Genomic DNA, 15,002 nt, shown 5'->3' on the forward strand with positions numbered 1-15,002 from the left:
AGTTGAAATATGATAGTGCTGTTTAATGGTAATTTCTTGGGTTACTACTGAGACTCTTTTTTTATGTTTAATGACTATTTCTAAATTTTTAAAAATGATTTGCTTCATGATGTTCTCTGTCAGTTTATTCCTTATTGAATTCATCTATATTTTTATTTTTAACACATTTCAATATATTATTAATATATTAAAGAGTACGGATCCCTTGATTGATGTTACAAATACTTTTCCCTAATTTGCTTTTATGTCAGGCTTATTTTTCAATAATAAAGTAGTTAGGATTTTATGCCTTTATATCAAAATGAAAATTTGTGTTTTATTTTACCAGCCTTTGGAAACCGATCTTGGTATTATAATTTTAAAATTGGAGGCAGTTCCAAAGTACATGAATAAAATCTTTGTATTTGACTGTTCAAATTCTTAATTTGAAAATTAAAAAAAATGAAGTAGTCATATGAAACTAATTTACTATGTTTCGTTGCCAAACTTGGTCTTTCTAGGCAGTTATACTTAAGCATGAACATTGACGACAAACTGGAAGGATTGTTTCTTAAATGTGGCGGCATAGACGAAATGCAGTCTTCCAGGACAATGGTTGTAATGGGTGGAGTGTCTGGCCAGTCTACTGTGTCTGGAGAGCTACAGGATTCAGTACTTCAAGATCGAAGTATGCCTCACCAGGAGATCCTTGCTGCAGATGAAGTGTTACAAGAAAGTGAAATGAGGCAACAGGATATGATATCACATGATGAACTCATGGTCCACGAGGAGACAGTGAAAAATGATGAGGAGCAGATGGAAACACATGAAAGACTTCCTCAAGGACTACAATATGCACTTAATGTTCCTGTAAGTAATTCCTTTATAGGATACTAAACTTAGAAACATAATTTCTTGTTAAGTAATACTGCAAGTCATCGAAGAAATTTCAGGAAGTGTTTCAGGGATAAATAGTGTTCTTGAATAGATATACTAAAATATTGACATAAATCATATTTGAAAGGCAAAATTAAGTTCTTGTATTATATTATTTTAGAAGCTTATTTCTTTCAGGATAACAGTATTTCTGTATCAGGATTACTTGGGTATTAAATTTTAAATGCTTAATTTTGAAAGATACTTTATTTAACTTCTAGGCTTGTCCTTAAAGAGTAAAACATTTGAATCTTCAACATAACTAGAAAAAGATCACACATTCAAGGGTTTTTCCTTCGAATTCTGTAATTCCTGCCTTCTTAAATTTTTCTAATATGCTCTTATTCTCTGTTCTCTTTGTGTTCTCCACTTGCTTGATCTGTTTATCTTTTTAAAGTATATCAGCCCTTTACTTTTTCCTGTCTACGCCAGACATTAAGATGTTTCATAAGCGCCCATATCTTTTTCCTTCTTCTACCTTTATTTTTACCCAGTAATCAGTGAAACCACAACCGTCATGTGAATTCTTGTCTCTTCTTTCTATGATATCAAACCTGGGTTCCTTTCAGTTCATCTAACAGGTACTTTTTTTTTTATTTAAGACTTTAATATATCCTGCTTGAGATAATACCGTCAGTCATACCTCATACCTGTTTTATAACCTGTAGATATAAGTTGACTTCTTCTTCTTAACTCTAGGTTGAGTCCCTGTGACAGGGACTTGTGATTTACTTGTACGATGTTTCTCTGATAGATTGTAGACTGTAAGGACAGGAGTTTTGTCTTACTTTTCACTGTAGTCCAGGTGTTGGCACATGGTGTGAATGAATGGATAACTACTTGTAGTTGTGCCCTGATATAGACGTTCACCAGCTTTACCTAGCCCATTGCAATAACTTTTTCCTCTTTAGCCTGTTGATGTGATGGATTACATTAATTGATTTTTTTATGTGGAAGCAACTTTCTTACCTGGAATAAATCCTGCTTGTTTGTGGTATATAGTTCTTTTTAAATGTGGTTGGATTTGATTTGATAATATTTTGAGGATTTTTACATTTGTGTTCTTGATAAATATTAGTCTATAGTTTTCCTGATGTCTTTGTCTGTTTTTGGTATTAGGGTAATACTGATCTCATAGAATAAATTAGCAAGTATTCCCTCTGCTTATGTCTTCTGGAAGAGATTGTAGAGAATTAATATAATTTCTTCCTTAAATGTTTGGTAGAATTCACCAGTGAACTGCTTTGGGTCTGGTGCTTTTTGTTTTGGAAGGTTATTGTTGATTCGATTTCTCCTATAAATGTAGGTCTCTTCAGATTATGTAATTCTTCTTGTGTGAGTTTTGACAGATTGTGTCTTTCAAGGAATTGGTCCATTTTGATAAAGTTGTCAAATTTGTGGGAACAAAGTTCATAGTATTCTTTTATTATCCTTTTAATGTCCAGGGGTTTATAGTGATGTCCTCTCTTTCATTTCTGATATTAGTAATTTGTGTTTTCTCTTTTTTGTTTGTTTTAAGACAGTAATTTAAAAAAAATTACTGTCTTAATTCCTTTTTTTTTTTTTGGTGAAGTATCATTTAACTGAGTTAAATTATATAGGGTTTTTTTGGGTCTGTAATTGATGTACATTTGATTTTAAAAAGACACTGTTTGCCTTATATCAGGACAAAGAAGATTTACATACAACTATCAGCAGAAAAACAAAGTTTCTCTGTGATCTAAGCAGAGGTACTCTTTTCCTTGATCTTAAGAAAATGCAGTATTTTTAGAAGGTAAAGCTATTAAGATTACAGAAGTTTTACCAAAATGCTTTAAGCAAAAACTCTTTAAGAAAAAAGTATGAGTTCTCATTTTCTATTCTTAGCATAATTTTTAATTCTTTCTGGTAGAACCTAAGTCTTCTGAATGCCTGTTAGCATCATCCAAAGCTTGAACTTCTTCTATTTCTGGATTAAAAATTCATTCACAAATGAGCTGTGCAATGCGACCACTTTTTCTGACTTTAAACTTTTCTTTGCCAAAATTAAACAGTACAGCACCAACATTTCCTCAGTAATCTTCGTCTATGACACCAGTTCCTACATCGATAAAGTGTTTTGCAGCCAAGCCAGACCATGGAGCCACTCTTCTATAAAACCCAGAAGGAAGAGCTATCTGAATGCCCATTTTCACTGTAGCTTTCTCCGTAGGTGGTATTGTATCATCGTAGGCACCATCGAGGTCATAGCCTTTGGGCTGTGTGGATCCCGGAGTCAGGGTTGTGGCCTGCTCAGAGAGTGAGGCAAAACGGAGCTGCATGCTGCCCTCCTCTGCAAACCAGGCCTGTTTGCCGGGGGTAACGATGGGTGTCTCTTCAGAGCAGGGCATGGCAGAGTGAGAATGCGAGCAGAGGAGAAAGCAACAATTTTTAAGTGTCCATTTTAGTAGCGTAAACTATATTGACATTGTTGTACAACAGATCTCTAGAACTTTTTCATCTTGCAAAACTGAAACTGAAACTCATATTCGAATAACTCTGCATTTCCCCCTGCCCAGTGGTAGAGGCTTGTTCATTTTACTGATATTTTCAAAGAAACGGCTTTTGGTTTTCTTGATTTTTTTTTTTTTTTAACTCTATTTCCTATTTTCAGTTTCATTTATTTCTACTCTCATTTTTATTATTTTTTTCTGCTTGTTTTGGATTTACTTTGCTCTTCTTGTTTTACTTTCCTAAAGTGGAAGTGTATTCATTTTAGATTTTTTGTTTCTAATATATACATTCATACTATAAATTTTCCTCTAAGCACTGCTTTAGATACATTGCACACATGTTGATAGTTGTGTTTTTATTTTCGTTTAGTTCAATATATTCTAAAATGTCTGTTAAGATTCCTTCTTTGGACTGGGTGTGGTGGCTCACGCCTATAATCTTGGTACTTTGGGAGGCTAAAGTGGGTGGATCACTTGAGCTCAGGAGTTTGAGACCAGCCTGGGCAACACAACAAAACCCCCATCTCTACTAAAAATACAAAAATTAGCCGGGCATGTGGCATGCACTTGTAATCCCGGCTATGTGGGAGACTGAGGCATGAGAATCACTTGAACTCTGGAGGCAGAGGTTGCAGTAAGCCAAGATTGCACCACTGCACTCCAGCCTGGGTGACAGAGCGAAACTCTGTCTTAAAAAACAAAACAAAACAACAAAAAACAAACTTCTTTGCACCATTATTGTTTAGAAGTGTGTCGTTTAATATCCAAGTATTTTGAAATATTTTCTAGCTACCATTCTGTTATTTAGTTCTAGTTTAATTCTCTTGTGGTCTTAGAGCAGACGCCATGTGATTGCTATTCTGTTAAGTTTATTAGATTGTGTTTTATGGCCCAGAATGTTGTCCACCTTGGTGAAATGTTATGTGTGAGCTTTTAAAGAGTGCGCATTCTGTTTTTGTTGGATGAGGTAGTCTATAGATTGCAATAGACTGACATTTTTATTGGACTGACAGTAGCCTGAGCCTTCTCCAGTGTATCTTTCAGATAGTTTCTACTGTCATCTTTCCAAACGAGATGTATACATGTCCTTCCCTTACTGAAACTTCTCTAGTGGTTCCTCATTACTAAACAGCTAAAATGTACTTATTTGCATGGGCGGAAATAGCCATCATACTCCTGTCCCTTATCCAACTTTTTTTTTTAAACTGTAGTTCAGCCCCTTTCCCCACCATTTTATGCTTTAAGCATATGAAATTAATTTAGTTGCCTAGGTCTACTATGGTTTTTCTTCTGTTACTTTTGTTAATGTCGTATATGCCTATAATATTATTTATTTGGCAATTTCCTGTTGTTCACGTTTCACCTTAAAAGATTTCTCTTTCTTGTGATTTTCTTTATGGTAACTACAATAACTTTGCATTTCCTTGCTTGCAGGACTGTCTTGTCATTATATTTTAAGATATTTTTTTCTGTATCGTGCCTTTAAATTTTGTGTTTTCAATACCTGGGTTATAGTAGGCAGATTGTTTTTGAGTGAAAATATGCATTCTGTTTTTAATTGAGGAAAAGTTTAAAGTGAAATGCTCAGATTCTGAGTTTGTAGTTCAGAGTTTTGACAACTGCATAAACTTGTATAATCCATAATCCATCAAGACACCAAATGTTTTCGTCATCCTGAGGAGTTTTTTTGTAATTCTTGCCAGTCAATTCCCTCCACAACAATTGTTCTCATATTTTTTCTTCATAAATTGTCGTTGTCCCTTGAGAACCTCATGTAAATGGAGTTATATGTAACTCTTGTGTCTGACTGCTTTTGCACAACATGTTTTGAGATTCATCCATGTTGGTTGAATGTATCAACAGTTCATTCTTTTTCCCTATTGATTAATGTTCAGTCATTTTAATTAATATCTTAAAATTTATTTATTCATTTTCCTTTTTGTGGTTATTTGTGTTGTCTCTTTCAATGATTATGAATAAAGCGGTTAGGAAAATTGTTGTACAAGTCTTTTTTTCATTTCTCTTGGTACATGTTCGTGTAAGTCTTAGTTCTCTTGGGTTTTCATTGATGGACCTAGTGTCTGTCTTTAAATCAGTATCATACTGTTTTGATTGCTGTATCTTTTATAGTAAATATTGAAATCAAGTTGTGTAAGTCCTCCATTTTTGTTGTTCTTTTGTAATGCTGTAGTGACTATGTTAGGACCTTTGCATTTTCATATAAAATATAGAATCCACCCTTTAGGTTTTGTTTTGTTTTGTTTTTTTGTTTTTTGTTTGTTTGTTTTTTTGTTTTTTTAAAGCCAACTGGTTCTGATTGAGGTTGCATTGATTCTGTCTATTGACTTGATACAAACCAACATCTAAACAATAATGGCTCCCAGTCCATGAACGTTGTACACCTTTACTTTTATTGAGGTTTTCTTTATTTCAGCATTGTTCTGTAGTTTTCAGTGTAAAGTTATTGGGCATATTTTGTTAATTTTATCCTTAAGTATTTCATGGTTTTGGTTGGATGCTGTTGTGAATGGTATGTTTTAAAATGTCAAATTCTAATTGTTACTTTCTAGAATATAGAAATGCAGTTGATTCTTTTTATATTGACTATGTGTTCTGTGACTTTGTTATCTTTACTGATTAGTTATAGTAGTTATGTTGTAGATTCCTTAGGTTTCTTCACTATCGTATTGTCCATATGTTTTACTTTCTTTCCAATCTGTATCTCTTTTATTTCTTTTTCTTATTGCACTGTCTGGGGCCTACAAAACAATGATGAATAGAAGCGATGCAAGTAGACATCTTTGCTTTGTTCCAGATCTTAAGGGGACTGCATTTACTCTTTCATCATTAAGAATTATGTTAGAGGCTGGGTGCAGTGACTCATGCCTCTAATCTCAGCACTTTAAGGTGCCAAGGCAGGGAACGGATTGCTTGAGCTAAGGAGTTGAAGACCAGCCTGTGCAACATGGGGAAACCCCATCTCTGCCAAAAAAAAAGAAAAATTACCTGGGCATGGTGGTGTGCACCTGTAGTTTCAGCTACTTGGGAGGCTGAATTGGGAGGATCACCTGAGTCCAGGAGGTGGAGGTTGCAGTGAGCCAAGATCACACCATTGTACTCCAGCCTGGGTTACAGAGTGAGACCCTGTTTCAAAAACGGCATTAGGTATAGGTTTTTCATAGATTACTTTTATTACGTTGAAGTGTTCTTTCTAGTTTTCTGAGACTTTGTCTAAAAAACGTGAATGGATATTTAACTTCAAGTATTTCTTCTGCATTGATTGAAATGATCATATGAATATCCTCTCATTCTCTTAATATAGTGAATTGTGCTGATTTTCAGATATTAAACAGCCCTTGCGTTCCTGAGATAAATCACATGTGGTCATGATGTGTCATCCTTTTTTCTTGTTGAATTCAGTTTACTAATTTAAACATTTGTATGTTTATGAGAGATATTAGTCCATGGTTTTCTTTTTTTTTTTTTTTTGTAATAGCTATGTCATTTTTAGGTATATTGGCCTCATTTTAAATGGGTTAGGACGTATTTCCTTCTCTATTTTCTGAAAGAGTTTGTGTAAGATTGATATTTCTATCATACATATTTGATAGACTTTACCAGTAAAGCTAATCTAGAGTTGAGTTTTCTTTGTGGGAAAGGTTTTTTTGTTGTTCTTTGGAGACAAGGTCTTGCTCTGTTGCCCAGGCTGGAGTGCAGAGTGCAGGGGCACAGTCACAGCTCACTGTAACCTCAACCTCTTGGGCTTAAATGTTCCTCCCACCTCAGCTTCCCAAACAGTTGGGACTACAGGCACATGTCATCACACCAGGCTAATTAAAAAAAATTTTTTTTTATAGAGACAGGGTCTCACTATGTTGTCCAGACTTGTTTTGAGCTCCCGGGCTCAAGTGGCCTCCCACCTCAACCTGTGGGAAGGTTTTAAATTACAAATTTTATTTTAAAAACATAAGTAGGCTATTCATACTAAACATTTTTTTTTCTTGAATAAGTTTCAGTAAATTGTATTTTTAAAGGAATTTGTCTATTTCTTAATTGTTTAATTGACCAAAGTTCTATTAATATTTTCTTTTGTTGTTTTAAGGATCAATGGTGATTTCTTTTTTTCTCATTCCTGCTATTGGTACAATAATTTTTCTTTTTCTTGATTAGACTGGGTAGAGATTTATTAGTTTTCGTTGTCTCTTCAAATAATGACATTTCGGTTTTATCGATTTTCACTATTCACTTTAACTTTTGTTCATTTTTACTTTTTATTATTTCCTTCTACTACTTTGGTTTTCATTTGCTCTTCTCATCTTAACTTTTTAAAGTAGAAAGTTTGGTGACTGATTTTAGATATTCATTTTTGACCTAAACATGTGAAGCTCTAAACTTTTCTCAGCATGGCTTTTGATGTATTTTTATCATTTTAATTCAGTTAAAGATACTTTTAAACTTCCTTTATTTCTTTTTGATTTGTGAGTTAATTAGAAGTGTTTTGCTTAATTTCTGAATATTTAAAAATTTTCCAGATACCTTTTCATCACTGATATCTAATGAGTGTGGTTAGAAAATATATGCTGTATGATTTCTGCCCTTTTAAATTTATTGAGACTTGTTTTAGTGCTTGGCATATGATCTATTTGGTGAGCGTTCTGTGTATCCTTGAAAAGAATGTGTATTCTGGCTATTGTTGGTTGGGTTATTTTCTAAATGTCAGTTAGGTCAAGTCGTTTAGTTATATTCACTTTTTCTTTTTTCTTTTCTTTTTGTTTTTCTTTTATTTATTTATTTTTTTGCCCATGCTGGTGTATGTAGCCTTCACCTCCTGAGCTCAAGTAATCCTCACAACTCAGTCTTCTCAGCTATCTGGTCTGTGGGCACACACCACCATGCCAGGCTAATTTTTAAATTTTTTTTGTAGAGACAGAGTCTCACTATGTTGCCCAGGCTAGTCTCACACTCCTGGGTTCAAGCAATCCTCCTGCTTTCACCTCCCAAAGTACTGGGATTACAGGTGTGAGCCACAATGCCCGTTCACTAATTGTATTCTTTAATTCTTTTATGTACTCAGTGATCTACATGTTCTGTTAGTTACTGGGAGAGAACTGCTAAAGTCCAGCAGTTAAAGTTTGTTAGCCAAAAGACTCAGTTCAAAATTACATGTTACATTTAATTGTCGTGTTCTTCAGTTTTTGTTAGTCTGGGTTAATTCATCACTTTTGGAATTTATATTTTACATTTGTTTAGGAGAATGTCCCTCAGGCCTTACCTGATTTTTTTTCCTCCTTATGATATTTAAGTTAAGCATCTTTGGCAGGAATATTGTAGAAATAGTGCTGTGTTTTCTTCCCATTGCATTCTGACAGGCAGCACCTGAGTTTTATTTGCCGTCATTCAGATGATGGTTCACTTTGATCAATTGACACCTTCCAGGCTTTGCTACTATAAAGTTATTCCTTATCACACTTTATGTGCATCAGTATGGAATTAGGGTTTTTAAAAATTTGCTGGGTTACAATATATTACTGTGATTATTTTCATATTCAGTTTGTTTAAGATTTGGCTAAAAGAAGCCTTTTCAAGCTGGGTTTTATGTTCTTGGACATACCTTGTCAGTCGCTGAGTACTTCTTTGCTTTTTGGCACATTATGTTCTAGGCTTATTTTGTCCGTTTTCTGCTTCAGTTCTGGAGTCAGCCATTTCTCCATGGACCCCCTAGTTCATTTTAGTGGAGAATGGTATTTAGAAACCAGGGTCTGGGTGCTGAACATGCTGCTCCTTGCAGTTGGGGTATACCTGCTCCCAGGCCTCTCAATGGACAGAGCTAGAGAATGTATGTATGTATGTAATTATATACATTCGTATATAGTGCACATATTCCTTTCTATAATAATTTCCATACCTATCAATATTGAAAACCATAAGTTCCTAATGATACCTCCCATTACAGTCCAACAGAGTACATTAGACGGTGAGAAACCTGGCTTGTTATCTCAGCATATTTACTTATTACCCTAATGCCCGATGCAGATGCTCCTAGGCTTCTAAACCTCACAGGAGTACTTGCTACCCCTGCCCTGTGTGGATACCTTTCTCCTCCTGCATGTGCTTTGACAACTTGAACTAGACCTTAGCTCCAAGTGGACCCCTTCCTTAGGGCACTCTTACTTAGATACACTGCACTGGTCCACACCCACTCTTTGATACCTTCTTCATCCTACTTAGCTTTTGACATCATGCTCCAGGCTGTTCTTTTCCCACAATCTAGACCCTTCCTTATGCTGCTTGGGCTCCAACACCTCATGCTGAGCTGCCCTTCTATATGGAGAACCACCTCACCCTTCTTGGGCTTTGACATCTTATATTGGGCCTCCTCCCATGTAGAAGCCCTCTTCCTTCTGTCTGGTATCTGACATCTTGCTTGGCCCCAGCTTATGGCTTTAGAACTGACTGGTTCCTGGAGGATAAGAGGATAGGCAAGAGCAGGAAGGGGAAAAGGACAAAATCTATCCTTTTTTATTTTAAAATTATATAGATTTATGGAAGGTGGCAAAAATGGTACAGAGAAGACCCCCTGCATCCTTCATCCAGTTTCTCCCAGTTGTTACATTTTATATAAACGTACTGCAATGTCAAAAATCAAGAAATTCACATTGCTACAGTGTATCCCATGTTGAGTACTTTATGCAAGAACCCCTAACCGTTTTTTGGCACCAGGGACCAGTTTCCTGGAAGACAGTTTTTCCACGAATGGGGTGGGGGTGGAGATGGTTTCAGGATGATTCAAGAGCATTACATGTATTGTGCACTTTATTTCTGTTATTATAATATATAATGAAGTAATTATACAACTCGCCATAATGTAGAATCAGTAGGAGCCCTGAGCTTGTTTTCCTGCAACTAGACTGTCCCATATGGGGGTGATGGGAGACAGTGACAGATCATCATCAGGCATTAGGTTCTTATTAAGGAGCAGGCAACCTATATCCCTTGCATGTGCAGTTCACAATAGGGTTTGAGCTCCTATGAGATTTTAATGCTGACAGTGACCCAACAGGAGGCGGAGCTCAGGCATTAATGCGAGCAGTGGGGAGAGTGTGTAAATACAAATGAAGCTTTGCTTGCTCATTGGTTGCTCACCTCCTGCTATGCAGCCAGGTTCCTAACAGGTCCATGGCCTGGGAGTTGGGGACTTCTGTTTTATAGCACGTGTAGATTTGTGTAACCACCAAAGCAATCAAGATACAGAACTAAGCCAGGATAACAAAGGTATCTCTGGTGCTATCTGCTATAGGCACACCTCTTGTCTTCCTTCCACCGTTCCTAACCCCTGAATACCCCCGATCTGTTGTTTATCTCTAGAACTTTGTCAGTTTTGAGAATGTTGTATCAATGGAATCCTACAGGATGTGACCTTTTGGACTTGACTGTTTTTTCACTCAACATAATGCTCTTGAGAGTCATCCAGGTTGTTGCATATATCAGTAATTTGTTACTGTTTGTTTTATAGTAGTGTTGCATAGCATCGATGTACCACAGTTTACCATTCACTTATCGAGTTTAGTTGTTTCCAGGTTTTGGTTATTAAAAATAAAGCTGGTGTTAACATTTGCGTGCAGGTTTTTCTGTGAATATAGGTGTTCATATCTCTAGAATAAATACCCTACCATACCGCTATCACCCAGATATAGTCACTCATAAATTTTGGCGTATGTGCTTTATGCTTTTTTGATAAGCATGCCGTACATGAGATGGTATTGCTTTTATGTAGTCTTTTCACTTAACAGTATATTTTGAACTTTTTTCAACTCTGTATTCTTCTAAAACAACTTCAGTGTCTGCTTGATAATTCCATTTTTATGGTAACCCATAATTCATTCCTTATATTCCCAATAGATAATGATAAATTTGAGTCCATTCTGAAAATGAATCAATGAAAAGCTGTATTATGCCATATACCAGATGGGCAGAATTTGCAAAGTGTGTGCATAACATTGGTTTATAGTAGAACATAAGAGACATGAGAAATTCTATCCCTTACTTCTTACTTACTTATGTTGATAAGGTTGGGGGGTAAAGGTAAAGGGCAGGTCTGGGTTTCATTAATGTACTTTCTTTCTCCTTTTTTCTTTTTTTTTTGAGACAGGGTCTTGTTCTGTCACCCAGGCGGGAGTGCAATGGCGTGATCATGGCTCATGGCAGACTTGATCTCTTTGGCTCAAGTGATCCTCTCACCGTTGCCTCCAAAGTAGCTGGCACCACAGTTGTGTGCTACCTTGCCTGGCTAATGTTTAAAATTTTTTTCAGAGATGGGATCTCAGTATGTTGTCCAGGCTGCTCTTGAACTCCTGGGCTCATGCCATCCTCCCACCTTGGCCTCCCAAAGTGCTGGGATTACTGGTGTGAGCCACCACAACTGGCCATGAATGTACTTTTTCTTTCTTTTTTTTTTTTTTTTTGAGACAGAGTCTCGCTCTGTCACCCAGGCTGGAGTGCAGTGGTACGGTCTCGGTTCAGTGCAACCTCCACCTCCTGGGTTCAAGCATTTCTCCCTGCCCCAGCCTCCCAAGTAGCTAGGATTACAGATGCCCGCCACCATGCCTGGCTAATTTTTGTATTTTTAGTAGAGACAGGGTTTCCCCATGTTGGCTAGGCTGGTCTTGAACTCCTGACCTCAGGTGATCCACCCACCTCGGCCTCCCAAAGTGCTGGGATTATAGGTGTGAGCCACTGCACCTGGCCGAATGTAATTTTTGAATTGAAGAGAGAAATTGATCTAGAATAATATGATCCAGGTCCCCAAAACTGTAGAAACTTCACAGTCCTTTACCCAAGTGTTTTTGTAGATTGTGCTAAAGCCTTTTAAAAATTGATACTGAACATGTTAATGATTTTCTTCTTTGATTTGCTCATTCATGTGGAAGGTACAGATAACTTTATATTTAACTTTTTTTGGTCAGTTCAAAGCAAAAAATTGAGTTTTTAGTTTTTTAAAATTGTTTAAGTTCTGTAGCTTATGTAAACTCGCTAGTGTCTGGTGACATTTGAAATATAAGTCATCATTTGTGATAACTACCAATTTTCAGGATTTATTTTGGCTCTCTAAGTCAGTCACTCAGATTTAGCTCAATGGCACTATGTTTTCAACAGCAAAGTATAGGCCAGCTGTTTCTTATTTTAATAAACTTTACTAATAGTGATGGGGTCTTGCTGTGTTGCCCAGGCTGGTCTCAAACTCCTGGCCTCAAAGCAGTCCTGCTGGGATTACAGGCATGAGCTACTATGCCTTGCCTAGGCCAACTTTTGAACATCTACATCTTTCTCATTAGAATTTTGTTTTTAATACTTTAAATATTTAAATTAGATTTTAATAAAATTAATTTTTCAGTTCCTTGGTCACACTAAGTTCAGGTTGTCAGTAGTCACATGTAGCTAATGGCTTCTGTATTGGATAGTGTAGATAAAGAATATTTTCATTATTTCAGAATATTTTATTAGATAGCACTATATTAGAAAGCCTCTCAACTCAGAAACAAAATTTTATTTCAGCAATTAAAAAAATTATTTGGCCTATCCATTTTACACTTATCAGACCCATTCAGGAGGATTTAGCAAATCATAAATTTTTATGGTCTTTATTTTTTCAGTTTGGTGGCAAGCATGTTAACAGGAAGGACTATGTTCTGTATTAGCAAAATAGGGCAAATTGTAATTCACAGTGATGTATGCGACATTCATCTTCTAGAAACTATTGCTTTGTATCACTTGAGTGAAAGGATTTTATAAAGTAGGAACTATCTAAAAAATCATGCTCTAGTCACATAATGATGTAATAAAATATGAAATATTTCAGGCATGTATATAATTCCTTAAAAAATGCTTCAGCATTCATGTAGCATTGTTAGTCATGAATTTTTGTGCTATAAAGCAGCATGTATAAAATTGTAGGCATACTGTTATGCATTTTTGTGTTTATGATTAATTCATTTAATGGCCTAGGAAACTCAAAATATATTTGGCCATTGGTGTAAGACCTCTGTTTTGGTTTTTAGTTTTAGATTTCCTTAAATCCTATTACTAGTTTAGGGAGGAGGGTATAGATAATTCTCCCAAATATTTCATGCTCCAGTCAATAAAAACTTAATATACAGATGCTAGGGATTGGTGACTTTTTTCTTCCTATTAGAAAAAAGGAATTATTTTACCCATTTCAGTGGCTTTGTGGTATTTATTATTTTTGACAAATATTTTGTGCTTTGCTTTAATTGAGGAATTGCATTGCGTTTATTGGTGACGAATGATCTTTCAGAATCATTCTAGGGGGTGACAAATCAGTTTGCCTTTGTATTTGTTGGCTTAAATAGCCATTTATAGAATATGTTTCTTCCCCTCTCTGGCTAACTTCCAACTTGTTATTTATTACATTATGTACTTTTTCGAAGTCTTTTATAAGTTATACGCAATTCTTAACTACCATTGCATTTCTTTTAAAGTTTATTTGAGGGATTCAGTAGTAGTTTTGTTTTAAGGAGAATAGATGGTAACTAACTTCAACTCTAGTTTTTTCACAAGATTTTACTCTCATACCACATGGCTCTTTAAAAAAGTGTATTATCTACCAGCAATCATTATTTGGGCAGAAAGCATGTACTGAGTACTGTTCCTTTCCTGGTGGGAGTCATGTTTATTGCTTATTATTAATGATTTCAACTCAACAGGCAAGTAGATGAATCAGATTGTCTCTTCCAGTAGATTGTTTTAGGGAGTTGACCCAACATGGTCTATTTTTCAGTATCCTCACTTGCTCTTAAGGTTGTTTGACCCAGTTTATATCTTTTTTTTCCCCCTTAAGTGGACATAAATTGTTGATAGAAGATTTCTTTATAGATGACTTTATTATTTTTATTTTTAAATTTTTTATAGAGATGGAAACTTGCTAGGTTGCCCAGACTGGCCTTGAACTCCTGGCTTCAAGCCAGCCTTTTGCCTCAGCCTCTCAAAGTGTTGGGATTGTAGGTGTAAGCCACCACAGCTGGTTTCTAGCTGACTTTAATAACATAACCAGTCTCCTAACACTCTTAATATAGTTCTCTCTGACCTTTGATGTCTAATTGCTTCATCTGGAATTGTGAGACAGTGGTACTGAAGGAGAGTTACGCTCTTAGACTAGTAGTACAGTACACAAATTGGAAATCATTTAGGACAGGGTATGTAGAGTCAGCCTAGCTACATTAGTTTCAGAGAGGTCTACTTTGGTGTTTTTATATTTGTATTTTATTATAAAAGGACTACATTGTCATTGTAAAAATTAAAACAAGGTAGAAGAAATAAAAAAGTGAAAAGTAAAAATTTCCTTGTTTCCGATGTCTGTCTACTACTCTAATTCCAAAGAAATAGCTACTAATATTAATACCTTTCTGGAAGTTTTACATTTATGAAGAAACATATTGTGTGCATACATTTTTGTCTATATAATACATTTTGGATATATAATACATATATTTGACTGGGCGCAGTGGCTCACACCTGTAATTCCAGCACTTTGGGAGGCTGAGGCGGGTGGATCACGAAGTCAGGAGATTGAGACCATCCTGGCTAACACGATGAAACCTT

At 35.8% G+C, this 15,002-nt stretch overlaps 1 protein-coding gene and 1 pseudogene across 3 annotated transcripts in view; one reads left to right on the forward strand and one right to left on the reverse strand.

The window, feature by feature from the left end:
• The window catches only part of ZNF148 (zinc finger protein 148), a 105,006-nt gene that overhangs the window by 24,239 nt on the left and 65,765 nt on the right, over positions 1-15,002 (forward strand). For all 3 annotated transcript variants that reach the window (XM_011971529.1, XM_011971530.1, XM_011971532.1), the window contains one exon: positions 501-849. In XM_011971529.1, the coding sequence (XP_011826919.1) occupies positions 517-849 (333 nt within the window). In that variant the 5' untranslated portion in view covers positions 501-516. The remainder of the gene's footprint in view (positions 1-500; positions 850-15,002) is intronic.
• LOC105533219 lies at positions 2,790-3,284 on the reverse strand (annotated as a pseudogene).

The sequence above is a fragment of the Mandrillus leucophaeus genome, unplaced genomic scaffold (assembly GCF_000951045.1).
Source record: "Mandrillus leucophaeus isolate KB7577 unplaced genomic scaffold, Mleu.le_1.0 Scaffold123, whole genome shotgun sequence".
Lineage (NCBI taxonomy): Eukaryota > Metazoa > Chordata > Mammalia > Primates > Cercopithecidae > Mandrillus > Mandrillus leucophaeus.